This window comes from Leptinotarsa decemlineata, unplaced genomic scaffold (assembly GCF_025532065.1).
Source record: "Leptinotarsa decemlineata unplaced genomic scaffold, Ldec_3_MD MMD2_tig00026314_RagTag_RagTag, whole genome shotgun sequence".
In the NCBI taxonomy this organism is placed as follows: Eukaryota; Metazoa; Arthropoda; class Insecta; order Coleoptera; family Chrysomelidae; genus Leptinotarsa; species Leptinotarsa decemlineata.
In genome coordinates this window covers 6,178,677-6,203,931 of record NW_027412684.1, presented here as the reverse complement: position 1 = coordinate 6,203,931, position 25,255 = coordinate 6,178,677, and the positions used below count along the sequence as shown (strand labels likewise).

Sequence of the window (25,255 nt, the reverse complement as noted above, 5' to 3'; positions counted from 1 at the left end):
TGCTAATAACTTACTCACTTATATTAATCATCATGGTGTTCCTGAATCACTCAGCTCAGATAACGGAACTGAACTAAAAAATGAACTCATCCAAGAATTCGCAAAAACCCACAACATAAAATTATATTATGTTACCCCCGATCATCCTGAATCTAAGGGAATCGTTGAACGATTCCATTCCACGATTATTGAGCATTTGAGAATTCTTCAAACTACCCACAAAGAGCTTGACATAATTAAACAAATGCCTTATGCAATAATGGGGTATAACCATTCAATACATTCCGCAACAGGAATGAAACCTATTGATGTCATAACTGGACATCTATCTACCTCGGACCCTTTCAATATCAATATTGAAAATCGAGTACAAAGCGCCTACATGGCAGCTCATAAAAACAAGACCTCCGAGATTTATAGGCACCTCAATGAAAAACTCAACAAATCCAAACAAAAACTAATTGAAAAACGGAACGCAAACCGCGAACCCCCTCTCACTTACAAAGAAAAAACACCGGCATACAAACGCACTGAGGCACGTAATAAATTAGCCTCAAAATTTAAAAGAGTAACAGTTTTGAAAGACCAAAGGACAAAATTGAAATTACCTAAAAATACTCTACACAAATCAAGTTTCAAAAGACCATTGTTTCAGGTTCGTCCTATCGCTGACGATGAGCCAGGAAGTTCAAATACAGTCACTAAATAAAAATCCAGGTATCCTACCCTTCAAATTAGGAACCGCACGAGTCAAAAGTAGTTTCCACACCTTCATTCATTACTTTGACCTTACTCCTATCGCTGACGAACTTATTCTTATACAAAATCAATATTCAAAATTACTTGAAGCAGTCAATAGCGGGCTATCACACCCATATTTTCAAGAGTTGAAAGCGATCAATCAGTCGATATTCTTTCAGCTCCAATTATCATTTGCTAAATTTGATACACTCACACCCATCAGGAGATCAAAACGAGGCCTTATAAACGGATTAGGCAGTATAATTAAGAGTATTAGTGGTAATCTAGATTCTCAAGACGCTGAAAAGTATGACCAAGCCATTATAGAATTGCAAAACAGCCAGGAAAACATTATTTCTAGGGTAAATGATCAGATCTCACTCTCAAAACATATAATTGAAACTTTCAGTGAAACAACTGCTACGGTGAAACATAATCAACAAGTAATTGCAAATAGAATAGATAAAATTGCTACAGAACTCTCAACCTTTGTTTTTGATTTCAATCATTTTCTTGAAACAAAAGAAGCATTCGATCAATTAAGTGCCATTTTACACCTACTAATCCAAATATTAACAGATCTAGAAAATGCAATAACTTTTGCAAAATTACATACTACGCACCCTAGCGTTTTGAAAATAAAAGATCTCGAAACAATGATAGCATTTTTATCAGAACATTATTCTTTTGAAAATTTGTTGTTTGGATTAGACCCAGTAAATACATCTCGATATTATGATATCATCGATATAGGTACATATCAAAGACATAATAAAATCGTCTTTATCATCAAACTCCCTTTGGTACTTCCACATATATTTACCCTTTACCATCTATACTCGATTCCTACCTTGAACGGAACCACCATTATACCACCTTCACCCTATCTGACAACGGATGAGGTGTATTTTCAATATTCCACAACGCCCTGCCTGGACCTGCACGATGTCCATTACTGCCCTTGGAACAACCTCCTGCCGGGATCCACCACGAAGGATTGTATCTTCCAAATCCTGAGCATCGACAGTAACCCACTCAACTGCGAGGAATCAAACATTATCGAACAAGTAGATGAAGCCCACTATATTGGCATCTTCAAGAATGCCACCCGTATCCAGACTATTTGTAGAACAACAGACATAACCACTCTCAAGGGAGCACACTTGATCACCTTACCTCTTGGATGCCAGTTCAAAACCCCCACGGACGAATATGTCAACCAAGCAACAGAAATAGGTGAACAACCCCTACTTCTACCAGACATAGTGCTTCCTCAAATTCCAACAACCCAGGTGGTACCAGTTCTAAAACTCCAAGACGTTCCTCTAGACAAGCTAAACGAAATCCACAGAGAGGCCGACCGCTTATTACCCTTGACAACATATATTCGCCCATCATCAGGTTATATTTGGACAGTTCCAGCATATGCTATAATCGTAGTATGTTTTTTGATATTTGTTATATACAAATACAAGCACCTGTTAGTCCGACACCAACCACCTGAAGGACCTCAAGAGGGAAATACAGATCCACCCTTACCAAGGCAGCGGAAAACATTTTTCTCTTCGTGAAACCCTGTTTTCCATCTTCGGAGGGAGGAATTACGTTGTCACTGACCCCGGATTCTGCTGACACTCAGCTACAATTCCTAGGAAAGCTTCTTATCAGCATAGCCGGCCAGAGAGCATCGCCTCGGGAAACGACCTTTCGCATTCAGTCTGATTTTATACATGTAATGTTAAACATCGTTTTTAATAATTTTTATGTATTGAATAAAAAATCATTTTTTAAAAGACTTTTCGGTTTTTGGAAAACATAAGTTAGGAATCACACGTTAAAAGGTAAGACCTCATTGATTGACCTCATTGATCGATCGAAAATTGTGCGAGCGAAGCACAATTTTCGACTTCTGAGGGTTGTAGTTCGTAGCGGTGCGACAACTGGTTGAAAGAAAAACAGATTTCAAACAGATTTTTTTTAAACACATTAGTAATTTGTACCGGTACATTTGTCAATTTTCCCAAGCTGAAATGTTTGTTTCGCAACAATGAGTTTGTTTATAAGTGTTCACTGTCTATGATTGCCATCCACCTTGCATTTGTTTGAAAAAATCTGTTTAAAATCTGTTTTTTCCGTTGATCAGCTGTCGCCTCCATACGAACGACAACTCTCAGCAGTTGAGAGACTTGTGCGACATAAGGACTCACGAGGTCTTACCTTTTTACGTGTGATTCCTAATACGGTTCCTGTATCTGTAGAGTAGGGAGGGCGAGTGTAGGCACACAGCAATTAGGCCACATCTGACCCATTGTATATCATCCCGAGGAGTTGTTCTTCTAGGTTATCGTCCATCCTGTCCTTTCCAGGAAGGTGGACAGGTCACTAGACGACATCTCATTTATATCGGCTGATGTAGGCCAAGACCCGCCGATAACACACTCTCTTATTAATGATAACTCCGGACACTCGCATAGGATATGCCTGACAGTTTCATCTTCCTGTTCACACATACTGCATAGAGGTGTGTCCACTAGCACTATATTATGGAGGTATTTCCTTGGTTGGCAGTGGCCAGTCAGAAATCCTACTGTTAAGCGTAGATTTCTCCTGGTCATCGCCAAATATTTCTTCGGCGACAACTTCCCAGGGTCGCCCAGGGCACTTTGATACTAGCTCTGAGGTAACACGTCTGTTCAAGGCTAATAGGGCTTGTCTACTATCAGTGCAGATTGTTATGTTTTTGCCAGAAATTCCTTCCCTGGTTATTTCTTTTGTGGCGACTGAGATATCAGCCATTTCTGTTTGATCCACGCTGCTATTTTTTCCAATTCCCCACTTAATCCTTAGGCTTAGTGATCTGAAGTACACTCCACATCCTGAGCCTTCTTTGTTTTTTGAGCCGTTTATATATATGCGTAAGCGCTCAGCGTCAATTGACGTATTCCTACTTCGAGGTTTACACCAGCCGTGCGCAATCGTAACATGGCCATTAACGCAACCTCCTTAACGTACAGGTCCAGAGGGATACACCTTGCCATTTTAGCTGTAGTATATCTGCCCCAGTTTCAGTAACAAACGCAAGTTTCATCAATTTTCATCAATTTGTTTGGATATAATAGGGGTGCAGCTGTGATATTTCATTTATTTTTTTGTAGGAGAGTGGAAATACCCTTTTGGTTGCATCAACTATAGATGGTATGCATTTCCTCCACTATGATGGATGGCAGTTTATTGAAAGCGAGCTCAGTACACAATTACAAAATGTAACCAAGCAGAGAGTCGAAAGCATCCGTGTTTACGAATTTGAAGGAAAGCACGTTATTGGTGAGTTTTTCGTTTTTCAAAACTCATTTACCAATACTTTATTCTTTATACAATAGCTTCAAAAGTATTCCTGAATAATAAATTAGATAATCTTTCGGACTTGTCAACTGTTTTAAAATAATTTACAATAAGGTATTGCTATTATTGTTTTAATGAGAAACACTGCACACTCATCCCTAGAAACAATAATTTGAAATTTATCGCAGCCCTCCAGCTTAAGCACAAAGTTTCTTCAACTATATGCCAATTTCATCACATAGATTTTTGGTGAATTACTGTAGACTTATAAGTGCTTGAAGGCATTATGTCCTGTGAGTTCTGTTTAGCTTTATAAACTAACTAATGAGTTTCACGACTATTGGCAGTCCAACAATAACTGTAGGTTGTGGATTCGAACTCGATACCTCTCGGTCCAGAAATGGCTACGCTCCTACTGTACAATTCGCAGGTAACTTTTCAAATTCATTGAAAATAACGAATTATGATCGTGGTTCAACAACTCTTTGAGTGTTACCGTTGACTGAAACATTACCTCATTGGTGAAAACATTGTTTCGATTATAAAAAATTACCATGTTCGAGTATTAAAACTCGACTTAGGCTCTAATGATGGTTGAAATTATTTATATTTATTTTTAATAATTCTTTATTACTTTTCGAAGCTTTTATAGCTTCTTTTATAGAATTTATGGACAGCCAGCAGATTTTTGGATTGCAAATTTTTCATGTAGATGCACATGCACTGCAAGAAAATCATTAAAACTATTTAAGAGCGATGCCACCATGAAAGTTGGATTTCAATCGTTTTCCAAATAAAATAGTTCTGATAAGTGTTGGTAACTATAGTTTGGCGCGCATTTCTGGGATATAAAGCTCTGCGTATCCTTTAACATTTTTTGGATTTTTAATTCTCCATTATTGTACAAAAAATTCGAGAAACTTTCTAAGACAGTAATTTATTTCAATATGAACTCTTCACAAATGCGTGTAAAGCATGCATAGAAGTACCTTTCAGATACATATTGAACAAAAAAGTACATCCCAAACAACTACTTTGAAATATGGAACACATGTTGTTTCACAGGTAGTATCAATTTGGCAACAGCGTCAGTCAGCATTATCAGCATGCTGTGAGCTCAATGCTGACAATCTTCACACTCACAAACATTCAGTGAGGGCGATTTTTTGTTTTGTTAACATTAAAAATATTCCAAATTGGGCATTTTGAAGCACGTGGAGCGCTGACACTATTATGCTGACATAAGATATTTAGTGTACTTTAGTTGAAAAAGATTTGAAAAACACTGAAGTTTTTTTCACAGTTCTCTTCAACTCCACCGCCACTGGAGTAGCTCAGATATTATCATTTTCAGTCGGCATGAAATAACCTATTCAAATGTATGCTACGTCACGAGCCATCGCTATTGAACGTCCAACAAATTAATCTACGCAACTAAAAAAATTATGTGTTCCGACATTATGATATCCGATTTCGTCACATTCGCCTTCTTAGATTGTTTGTCCAATATATTATTGATCTAAAACATAAAAAAATATTAAAGACAATATGGATCTCTGGGAAACATCACAGTTAATATCAGAGATATCCTAGAGAGAACCACCGAAAAAGTCGATTATATCTTCTCGTTAGATACACTTGTGAAGTTTGTCTGAAGTAGCAGAGTGACAGAACGAAATGAGTCAGTGGCAGTGTGCACAGAAAAGAGAGATAAAAAAAGAAAGAGGGAAAGAGAGTGACAGAAAAAGTTAGAGAAGGAATGCTACAAAAGGGGCAAAAGTGCAAATCAGTAAACAGATAGAAAGTGAATAAGAGGCAACAAAGGAAAAAAAAAGAAAAGGCCAGAAGAGAAAAAGTCATGAGTTATTTGTCTTCGAAACCATATGATTTCATTAAATTCTACAAAGTGCATGATATATGAACTGAGAGAAAAAAAGTGATTTATAACCGTTATGGATGTTGCTGCTGTAGATGCCATATTTTTTTACTCTGAAATATTCAAAAATAGTCTGGAACGTTGGGGAATAACCTGGAACATCCCAGAAACGATCAGGGGGTTCGAATGGTGTGATAGTGCTTTATGAAATTTTGTGAAATATTCGAATATTGGTAAAAGTTCATAAAAAATGATTCATCAACCTCTCAAACTTTCAAGTTTATATTCCAAATATCACACAATCTCATATCAAATCCCTAGGCCAAGCAGAGTACCCCATGTTGTTCCTTATGATAATGGACTAGGATAAATTTCACTCAAACAAAAGTATCAATTTCAATTCCGCAATAGGTGAGTTTATGTATGTACCTGGAGACAAAACAATGGTTGGGGTAATTTAAGTATTCATTGGATGATAATTAATATCGTATCTATCTTAATAGCTGTTGAATTACTACACTGAATGTAACCTATATTTAAAACATTAAAATGGATAAAGTGAGCTATCCTTAAAAGACAGACATATGTCAACTCGGACTTTTTTGTACCCCTATGAAAGAAGAACAGTGTGTATTGAATTCTTCTATTATTTCTAAAAGGGATTAGGAAGCGTTTTAGATAAAAGCTAATAAGGTAGCTCACCGCTCAGACTAACGGCAAGCAAATTTCAACCAATTTTACATACGTGGATTGTTCAAGCTACTGTTCGCAAGCTACGTACGTTCGATAATCGGTTTTTTAATTTTTTCATGTTGGTACACTCGTCTCGAATATATGTTCACATTTTCAGCTGTTTAGGATGTTTACTTTATTAGCAAGAGGCATACAAGTTAGAAGTATTTCGCGTGTTCGTCGATTTTCTGATATCGAAAAAAAATGGACCAGAGAATTTGCTTCAATTATGTGTGAAAATTGATATCAAGTTCTCTAAAATACATGTAATGTTGACAGTGGCATACGGTGAATGTATTCTGAGTCAGAAAAATGTTTACAAGTGGTACAAGTTTTTCACAGAAGTTCGAAAAGATGTGAATGACGATGCTGGACGTCTCAGCACATCAATAGTTGATGTTGAAAAAGTGAAGAGAGTTGATATGAAGAATAGTTGAATCACTATTAGGGAAGTTGCTGAGGATATTGGAATATCGGTTGGCTCATGCCATGCATTTTTTTCTTAAATTTTAGGTATGAAGCGTGTGGTAGCAAAGTTCGTTTCAAAATTGCTGAATTTTGGCCAAATAAACCGTCTCATGAGCATCGCTCAGGACTTGTTGAATAACATCAATGGGTATAAGGTTATGACATCGAAATCCATGTCTAATCGTTCCAATGGAAGAGCTCAGAAAAGCCAAGACCATATAAGCACACCCAGTTCGAGCGCACCATGGTTGTACGGTCAATAAGGAGTATTATCTTGAAGTTAGGCGCCGCTTGCAAGAAGCAATACGTCCAGTATTGTGGAAAAACAATTTACGGCTTTTGCATCAGGATAATGCACCTGTTCATTCGTTATTGCTAGTTCGTATTTTTTGACCAAAAACAACACTGTAATCATGCTACAGCCACCGTATTCACTAGATTTGCCCCCCTGCGACTTTTTTCCGTTCTCAAGATTGAAGAGTCCCATGAAATGACGGCGTTTTTTGACGATTAAGGAGATAAAAACCAAATTACGGACACATTTTTCAATAACAACGCATTCTTTTCTCTCGATGAATTTAAGAACTGCCTACTGAATTATACAGTGTCACCATTAAAGTGCGCACCATATGAGAAACTTTTTTTTCGAAAAGTTTCAATGAAGTTTAACTTTGGCACTTGTTTGTGCTTCAAATTTAACTTAAAATGATGTGGCCAACTGCGACTCACTGACGTTCAGTGTTTGTCAAATTCAATTTAAAAAAAAAAATTGAAAAAGTGCATTTCTAGATCGAATTTAACAAAAAGTTACTTGAAAAATCGGTGTCTACGGCAATTTTATATCCATATGCCAAATTTTATGCAACTAGGATAAAGTTAACATTTTGCTTATTTTTGACAGGTATCCCCTTTATTTTAAAAAACAAGTTCGGTTAATTGCCATCAATTCATATATACATGACAAACTCATCATGGAGTTTAACTTTTCTGATACATTTTTACTTATACGGACATTTTTAGAGAGACATTAAAAATTTGCTAAAAAATTTTTAACATGACTGGTGCAAAGTTTCAATCACTTGGCTATTTTCTTAAACAAACCTTTGATTTCGAAAAAGCAGTGGCAATTTAAAAAAATTCAAATAATTTCGATAGAACTATTATTATTATTATAAATTTTAAACAACAATAATATTATAGAAAATACAAATGGGTACAAAAAATTACTCATTGATCTAAATGAGGTTGTAAAACACTTATAGCCTACTTTTCAGTATGTCGTCCTCCACGTTCAATACAAATTATGGTCCTTCTGGTGACATCTGTAACTGCATTTTTAATAAATCGGGGATTTATATTCGCACAGCACTCGCGAATGGTATTTTCCAGATGTTGTATTTCAGTAAATGGTCTACTTCGGTACAGTTTTTGTTTCAGGTAACCCCACAAGAAAAAGTCTAAAGGCGTCAAGTCGGGTGATCTAGGTGGCCAATAATGTTCCCAGTTACGTCCAATAACTTTGCCTCTGAACATTTGTTGGAGGGACTGTTTTACAGCAACCGTGTGATGGCATATTATCTAAAACTTCACAAACCTCATTATTTGAAAGGTTGAGATAATCGACGGATGATAAATTTTCTCTAAAGAAAAATGCCCCAATTATTTGGTCGTTGAGTATCCCACACCATACATTAGTTTTGAAGGAATACTGATCACCACATTCAACTGTGAAATTGGGATTTTCTTGGGCCCACCATCGGCAATTATGAGAACTTACCGTTCCATTTGTAGGGAACGTTGCCTCATCTGTCCATAAAATTTTATACGGAAACTTGACATTTTCTTTTCTCTCTCCTTGAAACCAGAATGAAAACCCCAAAGGGACATCAAAATCTCTTTCTTTTAATGTGTTAAAATCTTGGCTAGTGAGGCCAAAATTTATTTTCCAATAAATTTGTTGCAACACTTTCTCTCTTGTAATCGGTATTTTTTATAATATCGGTTATGCTCGTTTGCCCGTGTTCAATAACTTTTAAACAAATGTTAAGTTGGGCCTCCTCATCATATTTACTTGGAGTGTTCTTTTTCTTAAATTGATTTGCTACGGATCTTGTTCTCTGAATTTCGACATTATCCTTGACACAGTAGTATGTTGAACATTTTTTCCTGGATGTCGTTCATTAAAAATGTTAGCTACTTGCCGGTATGGTATATTCTCACCACATATTAAAACTATTTCTATTCTTTCCTGAAGAGACAACATTATTGCAACAATAACTGTTAAAAGTTTGACAAGTAAATCAACAACTTGACACTACCATGGCATGCGTTTTGTCGAAACCTACTTAAAAATTTTATTCAACGTGATTAAGCATCCTTACCGCCCTAGTTAGTGTTTATAAATAATCTGTAAATACTGAATATTGAAATTTTAATGTAATTTCAACTCTAGTAATTTTATTAATACTTATTGCAAATTTTTTTTCAAAATTGAAGGTACTGACACTTGTTTAAGAAAATAGCCAAGTGATTGAAACTTTGCACCAGTCATGTTAAAATTTGTGTAGCACATTTTCAATTTCTCTCTAAAAATGTCCGTATGAGTGAAAATTTATCAGAAAAGTTAAACTCCATGATGAGTTTGTTATGTATACATGCATTGATGACAATTAACCGAACTTGTTTTTTAAAATAAAGGGGATATCTGCCAAAAATAAGCAAAACGTTAACTTTATCCTAGTTGCATAAAATTTGGCATATGGATATACAATTGCCGTAAACACAACTTTTTCAAGTAACTTTTTGTTAAATTCGATCTAGAAATGCACTTTTTCAATTTTTTTCAAAAATAAAGTTGAATTTGACAAACACTGAACGTCAGTGGGTCGCAGTTGACCGCATCATTTTAAGCATAAACAAGTGCCGAAGTTAAACTTCATTGAAACTTTTAGAAAAAAAAGTTTCCCATATGGTGCGCACTTTAATGGTGACACTGTATAAATAATGAGTTGACATGTGAAAGATCATCCTGCTATGACTTCTATTCTCTTAACCTGCTGTGATATCTATACTCCAAGGTCTAATTGTTATTTTATTTGTATTTGTAACTCATCTATTACATATTTATGTAGGTATATGTGTATGTATATGTGTATATATGTATAATATTTTTTTTTATTGTGTAACTTCAAATTGTGTAAATGTAAATAACGCTGGCAAAATGTATTATATCTGAGGGGGATTATTTTGAAGGGGACAAAATAAAAATTAACGAACGAATAATATTTTTTGAAAAAACTGAAAGTTCCCCTCATTTTTTAAACAGACAGGTAAAAATCGAGAAAAAAATTGAAGTTATCGCGTTCAGACATACTTTAATTTACAATATCTATTTACTATTTGCTGTATCGGTTTGAAATATAAGATAATAATGAGAATATAACTGAACTTTCGCATATTCAATTCAGTCCTTGAAATTTTATTTCAAATCCCATTCTTTCGATAAGGCGCTTTACTGAAAAAATCGAATATGTCCACGCTCGAAAAGAGAAGTTCCATTTCACGAAGGATGTAAGGAATGCAATTGAATGGAGTTATAACTTTTGAATATGCATCACTACACTCGATAACCGAAAAATATTGTGTACATAGTTTCTATGAGAATCAATTTTTGTCTGATCTTCAGTAGAAAAAAGTCTTTGAATGCCCCACGAATGAAACAGCTCGAGGGAAAATATTCCACAGGGAAATTTCCGACTGAACTCTTTTGAAAACTATTCCTAATACATGCATAATATATAAACAGGCAAATTTGCTTGAATACAAACAATGCATACTGATGTAAAAAGGAAAATATAAAGAGAATATAGAAACTGGCCTATATCAATAATGGGGGCATGGATGAACCCGACGGCGACGGTGGAAAACCTGACGAACGTTTTATACATAATTTCAATATATCTACATATCGTATATCATGAACTTGAATTTTACGATTATGAAGAAATTGGAGACATCCAATTCGGAACCAAGACAGCGAAAAAAAAAATGTGTACCAAAAATGAACTGTTGAGTGAGTCCATCCGTTCTTGGAGAACATAATTTAGAATTTTGTTTTTCATTGGTACATATCAAAAATATAAATAGAACGATTATTCAAGGTTTGGAAAAACAAAATCGGTTTATTATCTCTTATGCATTTTTACTTAAACATATTCGTTGCTAAGTCAAAGAAACTTTTCTTGTTGTAGATCAATCTGACCTGTTTTTCAAGTGGTGCGAATTCTAAATCAATATAATCAATATGAGTCAGTCAAAAAATATGACTGATTATAATTTTAGTTCTCATTTTGATAGTAGATTAAGAGAAAAGCGAACAAGTTTCAAGTATAAGGTTGAAACATGGAGAATTTTCGTAAATGCTAAAGAGAATATTGAAGTATTACAGAATTTATTGATTTCATTGAATATAACTCCTTTTAGTACAGTGTGCAAAGCGAATTACTTTTCGACAGTATCTATTGATAATCCAAAATGCAAACTGCAGTAAAATAATTGTTGAACAAAATTCAATGAAATATTCAAAAGGCCTGCTTGATCATGGTTAGAGGCAGTTCCATTGTTATTTAAAGAAAGTAATGTCCTAGATACACGGCAGCTATACTCCCAGGAGATCATTCTGACAGTCGTTGAGAACAAAATAAAAATTAAACCAGTTAAACTCATGTATAATACCTGAAGAAAAAAAATACTCTTTTAGCTCCGAAATGGCAAAAATTGGTAGGTCAAAGCCAATGTAGTTGTCTTAGCCCAAAGATCTGGAGCATAGTACCAAAAAAAATGAACTCACTAATAAACAAAATGAATTCAAATTCAAGAAAGAACTACTAAACACTGACATACAATATGATTTGTATACGTGAGGAGAAAACCCCCTGTAGCATGAATGAAAAGTACTCAATTTCAATCCCATCATGTCCATATGTGTTTCATATTATGTATATAGTTTATTTTCAATTCATTATGCTAATTTATTTTTAACAGATTATATATATTCATTGTATCGAATTCAATTCATTATGCTAATTTAAAGTTAACAATTTATATCTATTCATTGTATAGAATACTCTTAGATACATATTTCTTCAGTTTAGTTATAGTTTAGAAATTGGCAATATCACGCCCGAGGAATATTTTTTGGAAAATGTTGCTTCTGTGATGCCTTCGTTTATTTACCCAATCCCTGTTATATACATGTGATCAATATGGTGGATATACATCGTCGTGTGCGCTGGTCAGGCCCTATCCCCCGAAGCCCCCATACATTTGGGAGGGCGCGCCAGCATTATCAACCAATGACCACTCCCCACATTGTGGGGTAAGTGATCATTGGGTCCGAGAATCATGTGCCCTGAGCAAGCGCAGTGAGCTAAAAATGACAGCCTGCTGCATCTGTGTGGCTAAGATTTCTGCCTCAGTGCGGCAAGCCGATTCGATTTTAAGATTCGAGAGTAGAGAGGACATCATTCCACCAAGGACTCCAATAATCAGAACAATCATCTTGACAGAGTGATCTGTATAGAGTCTACGGAGTTCGAAGAGAAAATCTCGATATTTTATCCGTTTATCCTCCTCTTTTCTGACGATATTCGTCTCGCCAGGAGCTGAAAACTCCACGACAAATATCGTTTTGCTCTGGTGGTCGAAAAGGACCACATCAGGCTTATTAGCTTGTATGAGCCTGAGGGTGGGGAACGAATAGGTCTAATAAATTCGGCACTTCTAGTTCCCCACAACGGATTCAATATCCCCCGGAGCGTAGGGCAACACCGGTGTCTCGTCAATACCGTAAGAGTGTCGTAGACGGTAATATAGCACTCTTAGGGCCGCGTTATGTCGATGGATATAGGCCCAGACCGCATATGCTGGACATGCTGACAGCAAGTGCATTAGGGTCTCGGACGCCTGGCGGCAGGCCCTGCACCTTGTGTCAGAAACCTCTATACCCATCACGCGACTGCGGTAGACTAAGGTGTTGAAGACAACATCCTGGCAAGCCATGATGAACCCCTCAGTTTCCGACTTCAGCTCACTCGACCTGAGGAAAGCGAAAGTCAGGCACTTTGATAAGCCAAGGTCTTCAATGTTATTGAAGAAGACCCCATTCATTGACTTATCCTTGTGTTTCCTTTGTGTTCTAGTCGATATGTTAACGATAGAGCTGGAGAACATACCAGAAAATACAAGAAGTGAAAATTATTTCGATGCTATATTTCACCATTTTGTGTTTGTTAGTGGTTCTTGAATTACTTACAAGTAGCCCCACATAAACATTGGTGGTTCTCAGTGATCTACATTTTTTTGCATCTAGTTGTCTTATCTTCCCCTGCCACTCCACATCTTTGCCGACAATCAGTTGTTCTTTATTTTGATGAAGATTTGAAGAACATTCCGTCAAAGGGAACGGCAAATTTTCGGAATATGAGGTCTGTGGAATCTAGCGATCCGAACATTTCGTCTACTATTGCGACAGATATTAGTGTTATGTGCATTGACTGCGATGTCGAAGGTTATACAGTGTGTAAAAGCCAAATGGAATAAATTCATTATTTCGGTTACGGTACATATTTTAACAAAATCTCGAGAAACGGCAAATTTAAATTATAATTTGACATACTTCAACGGAAAAATGCTACCCCTACCTTCAACCCCCATCGAATGACAGGTACAACCCCCAATTTTTTAATTTTTGAATGGGAATTATAGGTTTGTGATATATCGTTTGAAAGGTATCTTCATTTTCTATTCAAAAATGTTATCGCTTTCAAGTTCATTGCAACAATTAAGATAACATAAATTAAAATCATGTGGTTGAAAAACTGTGAAAAATTGTTGTGGAAACGTCAGTTTGAAACGCTTTGTCAACTTGTTTCGCATGTCACAACACTAGTTGTCAGTATTTTCAATTCAAGTTTAAAGTTAGTTAATTTCAAGTCTGACAAATGGTTAGATTACTGAAAATGCATAAAATAACAGTTTTACAAATGATTGGTTACGGAGATAAAACCCGAACACAACAGGTAGTAGCTCGCCTATTTCATGAGAAATTTCCTGATTTATGGCTCATATCTCAAGGAACAATAAGCAAAATAGAGAAGGAGTTTCGCGAGCTTGGTCATGTAGGGCAGATTAAAAAAGCAGCTGCCAATACAATAAGTGATGAACTCAAATTAGATGAGATGCTTGAGTATGAGGAAAACCCACAGACATCGAGTAGACAGGCAACCACTACATTCAATGTTAGCCATACATCGATAGTAAACACTTCAAAAGAAAATAAAATGCATCCCTATAAAATAATACCTACTCAGGAGCTCCTGGAAGACGATTTTGATAGAAGAACTTATTTTTGTAAGCGAATGATGGACATGTTGGAAAACAATATCATCCAATTGGGAAACGTTGTTTTCTGATGAGTACTTTGTCTCTCAACGGCCATGCTAATCTTCACTGGATGAGAGAAGAACACACGCAATACCCTCAAAAGGTTAATCTATGGGCAGGGATTGTAGGAAATCATATCATTGGTCCCTTCTATATTGAGGACAACTTGAATGGCGATAATTATTTGGCACTACTTCAAAATGATATCATTCCAACTAAAGCAAATTTATATCCTGATCCAGGAAACCATCAAATTCCAGTGAATACGATATGGTTTCAGTAGAATAGAGCACCACCATATTACCAAGTTATTGCCTGGCAATACCTAAATACAACATTTCCCAATCGGTGGATAGGGAGGCAAGCATCGATTGAATAGCCAGCGCGATCACCTGATCACTCATCATTTGATTTTTTTATGGGGATATGTAAAGAGCAATGTGTAAACCTTCAGATTTGAATGACCTAACAGACCGAATAACACTTGCCATTAGGTCGGTCACGCCTGATATGTTAAATAATGTTAGAAGGCAGTTTTTTTGAGATTAGGATGTTGCCAAGACGTTCGCGCTGAACAATTAGAACATCTACTTCGTTTACATCCATAGTTCTTTTTCGTATTCTACATTTCATTACGTTTTGCATTACATTCTAGTTTTTGAGTGTATTTTATTGAATTTCGGTAACCGCATGGTTTTAATTTATTTTATGTCGATTGTTGCAATAAACTTGAAAGCGATAACATTTTTGAATATAGAATGAAGAGATAGGTTAGAAACCTATACTTCCTACTTAAATAATGGGGGTTGTACCTGTCATTCGAAGGGGGTTGAAGGTAGGGGTGGCATTTTTAAGTTGAAGAATGTCAAACTATAATTCACATTTGACGTGTTTCGGGATTTTTTTCAGATATGTAACCGAAATAATGAATTTATTCCATTTGGCTTTAACACACTGTATGTCAAAGTCTCAGAAACCACCGACTCTTGATGCTGACACTAGTTGAACTTTATTTCGTTTTATGTTCAACGTCTTGATGAAAGAATAAATTTTTATTGTGAATCTAATACATTATTTCCAATTGCAGTCAGCAGCAGCAGAAATGAAAGCAATATGTTTGAAATAACTTTTTTATCAAAAAACAAACTCAAGCAGGAACATGATCAGCTGCTCAACTGGTGTCAGGAAAATTTGAACATTATTGACTCGAAGGATCTTCTTATTTTAGGAGAGAAGCCAAGAGGAGATGTAATTGAGGTGAGGCTCCATACTCATTAAATGATTATTAAGTCCAGTGATATAATGTTTCATTTGGTAGTTGTTCCTCATAATAATATTATTGATACCAATGTATCCCATTACTAGATGAAAATTGATAACACTATCTATAGTAACTACAGCAGATTCGTTCCATAAGGACATTTTCAAACTTATACATTAAACTAGAAATGAAAGATTATATTACCTCTTATATAATACCATAGTAGGTAATAACATAGGTACGCTTATTTGATAACCGGTGAGTAACCTAGAACAATTTGATCATTTAGCAGGTTACACCCGTATTGCATATGCTTATGAATTTCCAAAGATTCTAAATAATTGGGTTTCCAACCTTTGCTTGCATAGTACCAAATTTCCGTATCGTTTAGATTCGGGAACTTGTGGTTGCATTCCAAGGAATGGTTTGAAAACGTCGAATCATTTTTACCTAGTCTGAAGGACCTTTCATGTTCAGCATACCGTTTGGAAAACTTCCACCACATTGATCTACACAAACACTATTACACTCCGGACACTTAAGCTTATAAACTCCAGATTTAGAGTTACAACTCCAACATATCTTGGTACAAGAACAGTCATAATTGCGGGATTTTTCAGAAAAAACAATGTGGAAGTGGCATTCAGACCACATATCAGGTTATCTAATTTCCTTTTCATTGCCAAAAATAAAGTGGGCAAGATGGAGAAATCTGGAGTTTATAAGCTTAAGTGTCTGGAGTTAATAGTGTTTATGTGACGAAATTGCAATAACTTTAGTTACAAATAAACGTAGTAAAAAATATAGAAATTTTCATTTCTCATTTTTCATGATAATCTACAGTAACAGCAACATCTATCAATTTACTAAGTAGATAAATGATTAATTCTGGTTAACGAGGTAGATTTTGAAAAAACAATTACAATAAAATATTACTTCCAAGAAACAAGTTCAACAACCATATTGATGAAGGAAGGACAAACTTCTTAGATCACTTCGATGGAATTTTCACACTTATCTCAGTTTCATAAAAATATCTGTGAATCTCTATGACACCCGGTCTGAATATTATGATGTTGAATTTGAAGTTCCGCAAGGTTCGATTCTAGGACCACTGTTTTTTTAATTTATTTTTCATTGATGGCCTTCCTATGCACGACAGGACTGAAGTGATGGTTTTATGTAATTTATCATAGTCAATAATTTTGCCTATAAAAAAAATATAAGAAATTATACAGATACTCAACACTTCGAAAGCTAAAATCTGCTCCCATCTTCACAATTGGAAACAATCCAATTAATTTTCAGTATCCTCTTTGTTTCGTTTTATTTTCAAAACGTCCTAGATAGATGTCTCCGGACTTTTTCAGATTGTGGAAGGTGAAAACACCAAAAAAATCGATAGAAATCAACAATAACAACAATATTTGAAACAGAATATCGTTAGACGAGCTGTCCTACCGCTAAACGGAATGCATTTTCCTAGCACATTCCAAACTCTATCCATCCAGCAAAGAAAGTAACCCAAACAATAATAGAAGCGTGATCACCACGCACATTTGAATATGTAGGGTAAAATAAACAAGCTTCCTTATGCTGGCCAATCAGATTTGACTGCAATCGGCTGGCGGAATTCATTCAGCTATATAGCTTCGGGGTCGGAGTAGTGAGTTACGTTTCAACGTCTGAGATGTGTACATATAGGATTTTTCGAAGTTTAAAATTTTCAAATTGTCAAGTACTTATACGGCTGAAGATACTGTTAATTTGTATCCCTATATTCTTCCACTTTAAAAAAATATTCTCTACCCAGCCGCAGAGTACAAGAATGTTGAATCGATGATGATTCAAAATGGATGAATTAAACGAACCGCGCATGAATTGTCCAGAAATGCATGAGTTTGCTGAAGGTCATTACAGCAGGGAGCAAACGTTTCGAAGACTCTTCGCGAACCTTTCTTTGCTGTATATATTACAGACTGCTTGCAGAAAGTAAGCAATTCAGTTCAGTGCAAAATATATACCAAAAATGTTTTTAAAATTATACTGAAATAACAGTGTTTTGAAATGTACTTCTAGAAAATCGAACAAAGGCTTAAATTGTTGACCATAATTTTTTTCCTAACACCAAACCGTTATTTTAACACCTCGACACGTGTTTTGATCACCAATAGGAAAGAAGAGGAAGGTCAAACTGATTGATCTTCCTCTTGAAGATGACCACTTGGTGATCGGAACACGTGTCGAGGTGTTAAAATAACGGTTTGGTGTTGAGAAAAAAAACTCCAGTAATATTCATTACTACACCAAAGGTTTCAAACAGTGCATCACAAGCTTAGCTTTTCATACTTTGGTCAAGTTTTGACATGTACCAAGTCGAAACAAACTAAAAGTGTTAACACAATATTGATGAAAGACATTTTTCAGGTAACTGACAGCGCTTCACAAACAAAAATGTCCACTTCGGATAATCTAACATTGACTCTCCGCACATATCAATCAAAATTATCCAAAATGGAAGACGATATAGAAAAATCCCTTCAGCTGAATAAGGAACATACGATAAAGGGAAATATAACAGCCAGAAATATAATTTTGAACGTCGACGCAGTTTTAGATTCAGTACATTTCCACATGATTAACAACATTGCGTTGAACGGTATCCTTGAAAATTCCCTGAATGTAAATGAAGGTTTCAGTCTTGACTCGCGAATCGAATTCGATTTCTTGAGAAGCGAAGAGCCTTTATTTCCCGAGAAAATCAATGGTAATCCAGTTGATAAAATATTACGTACAAGCGACAACTCTTCTGTGAGTAGCTTTACAGTAATTGGTAACGTCAATTTTACTAACGACGTTACAGTGAAAGATGAAATTGATAACGCAACCTTCAGTGGTGAATCAGAAATGCTTCTTGATGGTAATCAAACTTCTGAAAACATTTCAAGCAGTAAAAATTACGCGAAGAATATCGAAACCGAAGATTTGAACGATCATCAATTGAGAATGAATGAACCAGATAATGTTGAAAGAGCTGGAAATGGTAAAGCTTCAGTGAAAAATCTCAATAAATTGAGAGTTAAAAACTTGGTAGTGAGTGGGTTCGTGAACGATTTGGATTTGGCCACCTTGTTTAAATATGCTTTGAGAAAATCTGGACCACAAAATATAACGAAAACATATTTTATCGATAACCTTGTCGCTGATATAATCAACACAGACAATATATCAGGTGAGTGAATGAATAAAATGTTTCATTAGATTATATAGGAGAATGAAGTTGAATTTGCAACGTATAAGGAGTTTTCTACTCGTATTAGTATTTGTCCTTCTGGAAAATTGAATTTTACAAACCCATATGTAACAATCTCAAAACAACAGTTCCAACAACACGGTTGGAGTAGGTTAGGTTAGGTCAAAAGTGGCCTTCTATCGCAACCCGCAAAGGTTTATTGTGGCTCACACCTATTCATACTCGACCAAATACCCGGCTTCTTAAAGAAGCCGATCAGTTTATTTGGCGGTGAGCGTGTTGCTCTGCTGAACTTTGAAAACCTGATTCGGTCCGCAGCAGGGCAGGCACGAAGTAAGTGCTCTGCTGTTTCATTATTTTTCAAACAGAGGCGTTACACACTGTCTTCCGACAGTCCGAGTCTCTGCATATAATTCAGACGACAGTGACCTTGAGGAGGCCTGTTAGACATCGTAGTTCATCCCTACTGTAGTCTAACTACTGTTTAGTTTCAAGTTTCGAAGGGTGTATGAACGCCTTGGAGTGAGCCAATCCTGGAAGATTTTGGCAGAAGTCCTTAAATCTTCTTGCAATCCAGGTGTTCAATGTTTGTTTGGCAAAACCTAAGGCGATACCAATGACAGGTTCTGGTCCAATGAAGCTGCCTGCCGTACCCTCCTCTGCAAGGGGGTCAGCAGCCTCATTGCCTTCTAGGCTAGTACAGCCAGAAATCCAGACCAGAAACAATTTGTTAAGTCTTCCTATTGAGGAGAGTCGTTTTTGCTATTTGCTACCAATTTAGTCATTGCTTGGTAGGAGCCAAGAGTTTCCTACGCCGCTTGACTGTCCGAGAATATTTTCATGGACTTGTGTATGAGGTTGGATTCTACCAATCTCTCCTCACACAATTGAATAGTATAGATTTCTGCTTGAAATACAGTCCCTATGCAGGTTGATATCTCTGTCCTGTGTCTGCAAATGGAAACGCCTGCACCAGAGAAGGTGTTTTTGATCCATCTGTGAACCAACAACTATCTGCTTTTAATGTTTCCTTCTTCCAGATAATCCATTTCTCTTTACTCGGGAAAAAACTGTATAAGGCAGATTGTAGTTGACGGAGGCATAATGTATGTTCGGTCTCAAGATCTTACTGTCGAGGTTATTATGTTTTTCAAGTGAATCTTAATTTTTTAGTATTTAGCCTAAAATTTGTACAACAAAACAGATTGATACTCAGATACTCACGGTAAAACAATCGTGGGTCAAAGCAATGTCAGTGGTCATTCACAGAATGCTGTGACCTCCAGTGTCAACCAGCAGTCTAGTGTACTCTGTATTAAATTGATTTGTGCAATTGGCGATGTGCACAAGTCCATATGCAGTTCATCTACCCTCTTTTTCCAGAACAGTTGGAGTATCTTGAACTCTTTATGACCGATCAGCATATCCTCGATAAGCAGTGCCCTATAATTTCAGATAAACTTCACGTAAAATAAGTGTAACTATCCGACAAAGAAGTGTTTTAACTCTTGTATGGACTACGCGTTCTGGTTCATGATAGACATAAAGTATTGGGCTATGCACACGACTAAGTTATCCTGGTTCAAGGAAAATACAATTATACAATGAATAAACATATGCAGTAGATTTTGATTTTCGTTACAAGATAGACCGACAATTAGGACTTCTGAAACTTTGAAATAAAAAGAAGGTTAAGTTTCTGGGTGTTACCCTGGATCCTAGACTGATCCGCAATCAACATTTAGGTATGATGAAAAGGAAGATGAAGGTAACACTGCTGCTAGCCAGGTACATCTAGGAGGAGACATGAGGGCTGAAACCAGACATGATATATGAACAATACCTAATGGTGGTTGAACCCATGGTAACATATTCATTTTTGGTTGAGAATTTTTATTGAAGAGCATAACTTATTGATAAACAATTGATGCCAGTACTAGTCGATTATTTTCTATAAAACCATGATAATATATTCTTGAAGTTTATAAAACCAAGAATTTATTACCAATTGATATACCACCTTATATATTGTTTTACCTGTGATTTCCTATAGATATGAAGAAAATAAATATCTATCTGGTATATAGGTGAAAATAGATAGATTGTGAAATTAACATTTTTTTTTCAACAGAGTATATCAAAAATCTTTCTTTTATTTTCTGTGAAAAAAATAAAATAAATATATATATATATATATATATATATATATATATATATATGCTGAACTGGTTTTTCCGGGTATTTGATCCGTGTATGTGGTATGTGATATTATGTCTAAATCTGAGTTTTCACGGATAGGAATATTCGATATCTTAATGGGGAGATGAGGTCAACTAAGAAGGAGAAGAACTCAGGTAAAACTCAACAACATTTAAGTAGTAGGTAGTAGAGAGTTTATGGACACTCTATCTCTGAACACGTAACGAATACCATTTTACCAGTATAGTAAGAAGTGAGTTGAGCAGGGTCAACAAACTTCTGAACACGTAACAGCACACCTAGATAATGACAAATGAGATTTTGTCGAAACGTCGGTGAAATTAGAGATAATATCACATACAGGGATCAAATACCCGGAAAAACCAGTTCAGCATATTCCTATATATTCCTATATATATATATATATATATATATATATATATATATATATATATATATATATATATATATATATATATATATATATATCGCTCATAACGATCTGAGTCTTTCTGAAATCTTTACAGTTTTACATCCAGTTGAGTATTAGATAAAACTGTAACCATACGTCTGACCAAGACAAGAAGGCCGGCATGGAAAAATCGAGGTTTAGATGTTTGAAAATTCAAGAAATTTCGATTAGTTCCGGAGGATTTAGAAAAAAAAAACAGAATTCATCAATTTATTTATTTTTTCAAAAAAGCTTTCTCATTGCTACTTCTCAACTTGTACCATATGACCTTTACAGAGCTGCAATTCATCGTTTTGTATTAAAAAAATCGTTAGCAATTTTAATTTTTCATTTGCACAGCAAAAAAGAATCAGCCGGTTAGCGAGTAATTCACTGATGAATCATCATAATCCTTTGATCACCAAATTCAAAAAATTTCAAATATGCTCTAAATGGACTGTTTACTAATTTGACCCACTTTGTATGTCTTATTTTTTCCGATTTTCCCATGCTATTCCTCCTTATCTTGGACACATGGTATATATTCACCTCAATATCACTAATGGAACTTGGTTCACATTAGAACTTTGTAAATAGACACATATATTGAACAGTAATCTACACCTCACTTAGCTTGAGGTGGATCGATGTCGAGCCAAATAACCCCAGTGAAGGACTATTATTATCAAATATCACTACAAGATATCATTGGAATAACGTTGCTACTACATATGTGCTTGATGTACTAGCCTCACTCTTATATTATGAAATAGTGAAGCGAGCTCTGTGACGCATCTCTTTCGAAGCCAATCCCCCATAAGGATTTGCATCTTAAATCTAGCGATACATGGGTTAAAAAGTCTCGGACCTAACACATACAAGGCGCTAGTCTCATTGCATTCACCGTTTTTCTCTTTTAGTACTAAAAGAAAGCTGTTGAAATTTCATGATGTTCTACCCATAAATTTGAGGGTTATTGTGGATCAGAAACAATTTCGTGTTTCAAATTTACACTGCTTTTTGATGAAAAAAATTATCGTTCAAGCGAGGCAATGGTTTGAAAAGTGTTTGTTTGATGACTTCAAACGTGGTCGTAGAGACATCGATGATGCAGAACGTAGTGGACATCCAAATGAGGCAGTATTGACCAAAAACAAGGACGTCTTGATGATTCTGAGCAGTGTTTGGCAATGTTTAAACATAACAAACCGGAATTTTTGCGTCGATATATGACATGGATCCATCACTAAACTCCAAAATCAAAACGATCGTCACCTGAGTGGAGAGCAACTGGTGAACTTCGTCCAAAGCGCCCGTAAGTACAACAATCGGCTGGAAAGGTTATGACCTTGGTATTTTGGGATTTACGTGGTGTAATATTCTACGACTTGAGAAGTGAAATACCATCAACGGTGAATATTGGACCGTTTGAAGGCCGAAATTGCAAAGAAACGACCTCATATGACGAAGAAAAAAAATCTGTTTGATCAAGACAACGCACCGTGTCACAAGTAAATTAGAACAATAACAAAATTACATACATTGAATTTCGAATTGCTCCCACATCTACCTTATTTGCCAGATTTGACCCCCAGTAACTACTGGCTGTTTGCAGACCTTAAAACAATGCTCACCGGTAAAAAATTCGCACGGATGGAGGAGTTATTGCTGAAACTGAGGCCTATTTTGAGGCAGAAGATAAATCGTTATTGAACTTTCTTTTGAATATATTTGAGTTTGTTGAGTACTTTCATAGTTTCCGATCCATATTTCGTCCTACATTCGACGTATTCAGTCACCGGGTAGGTGAATTTTTGAATATTTAACATTTCAGGAAAGCGGTATTTAAATGTTAGAGTGGCGCTGAAATTATTGTATAATAATAATAATAATAATAATGTTTATTCTGATTCAAATCACAAAAAGAAATAACTAAAGTAATACATACAGTTGAATAAACATCGTAGAAACCACAAAAGCATTAGATGTTGCTTGTATGTGGCTAAAAAGAAGATCCAAAGGAAAAAAGTAAATATATGATAAATATTAAAGTAGGAGAATGAATTATATATAGTATTTGCATAAGAGAATAAACTACTTAATATATGGAATTAAAAACACATGAGATAATATAAAATATATGAGTATAAATATAAAAAGTTGTCAGTTTTGACATATAATATTATTTAAATATAAAATCATACGAACATTGAACTAAATTGTCAATTAAGTATAAAATCACAATTGTGAAATATGCGTACTAGTAAAAATATATAAAAACATATGGATGTTGTTGAAAATGGATGTGATATATATTAACAAAACGATAGTGCCCATATATATAAACATACATATATGCATACATATATGAACACATATGTATTACAGAATTGTAGGTGGACAATATAGCAAAGGTAGTATGGTTTTTTCCCATCTACTCAAATAGACGTAGAAGTTCAAGTCTCTGACTTTGAAGAATATGCTCTTTCAACTCTTTCTTGAAGCGATTGATATTTGGGATAGATTTTATATTTTCAGGAGTTCGGTTGTAGAGTTTGGGCGCAAAGTAAGTAAATGATCTTTGAGTAACGACCCTGACCATTAGAGGTGTGGTATACTGATCTCTTTGGCGGGTATGATACTGATGTGAAGGAAGCGATGCCGTATGGCTATTTGTGTGATATTTAGTGCTAGAGCATGAAAAATACAACTGTCGTATGTCCAACAGACGTGTTTCGATGTATAACCTATCAGAGGGATACCTATCATTTTTAGAGAATATTAATTTGAGAAAACGCCTTTGCATAATTTCAATTTGAGAAATATGACTATTTAATGCTCCTCCCCAAACTACTATTCCATAGCTGATATGACTTTCCACAAGCGAGTAGTATGAAGTTTTGAGATATTTTAGAGGTTGGAGTTCTTTAAGTTTCCTAAATTTGAATAGAATGGCCTTTAATTTATTGACGAATATTTAATATGGAAGTCTCATTTCAAATTTGTGCCTAGAATTATTCCTAAGTATTTTTTTTCTTTTCAGGAAAGATGTGGAAAGTTGTATCAGTTTTTACACGCTTTATAGTAGCTTCACCTGTATGTATGTATGTATGATTGTTTGTATGCATGTTTGTGTGTAACTCTCAAGATCGGGATCTGTATTGACAGAATTATCGGCATTATTGCTTGATCTATTCGCGGAAAGATGGCGCTGTACGTAACCATCAATTATTGCTTGATCTATTTGCGAACAGATGGCGCTGTACGAAACTATCAATTATTCAAAACAAATCAAAATGTACTTTATTGTTGAAGATGAAATCTCACTGACAAAGTATTACTATTCTGAGAAATATAAGATACACAACTTAAAAGATATTGTCGAAGATAGAATATTATTGTCAAAGTGTTATTATTTTAAAGAATATAAGTTATATAAATTGAAAGTGATATTTGAACATTTGGTGATTTCAGCATTTTGAGGTGAAA

At 35.4% G+C, this 25,255-nt stretch overlaps 2 protein-coding genes across 4 annotated transcripts in view; one reads left to right on the top strand and one right to left on the bottom strand.

Moving 5' to 3' along the window:
• Positions 1-25,255, bottom strand: part of LOC111510265 (RWD domain-containing protein 2A) — a 194,786-nt gene that overhangs the window by 72,988 nt on the left and 96,543 nt on the right. The window contains exon 1 of one of the 3 annotated variants that reach the window (XM_074181418.1): positions 20,341-20,539. The exons of the other annotated variants lie outside the window; for them this stretch is intronic. The gene's annotated coding sequence lies outside the window, so the exon portion shown is untranslated. Of the gene's footprint in view, positions 1-20,340; positions 20,540-25,255 lie in introns of those variants that run through there. 3 annotated transcript variants of the gene reach the window in all.
• The window catches only part of clos (closca), a 208,193-nt gene that overhangs the window by 86,626 nt on the left and 96,312 nt on the right, over positions 1-25,255 (top strand). The window contains exons 8-10 of the mRNA XM_074181415.1: positions 3,897-4,065; positions 15,690-15,859; positions 18,291-19,095. Of these exons, the coding sequence (XP_074037516.1) occupies positions 3,897-4,065; positions 15,690-15,859; positions 18,291-19,095 (1,144 nt within the window). The remainder of the gene's footprint in view (positions 1-3,896; positions 4,066-15,689; positions 15,860-18,290; positions 19,096-25,255) is intronic.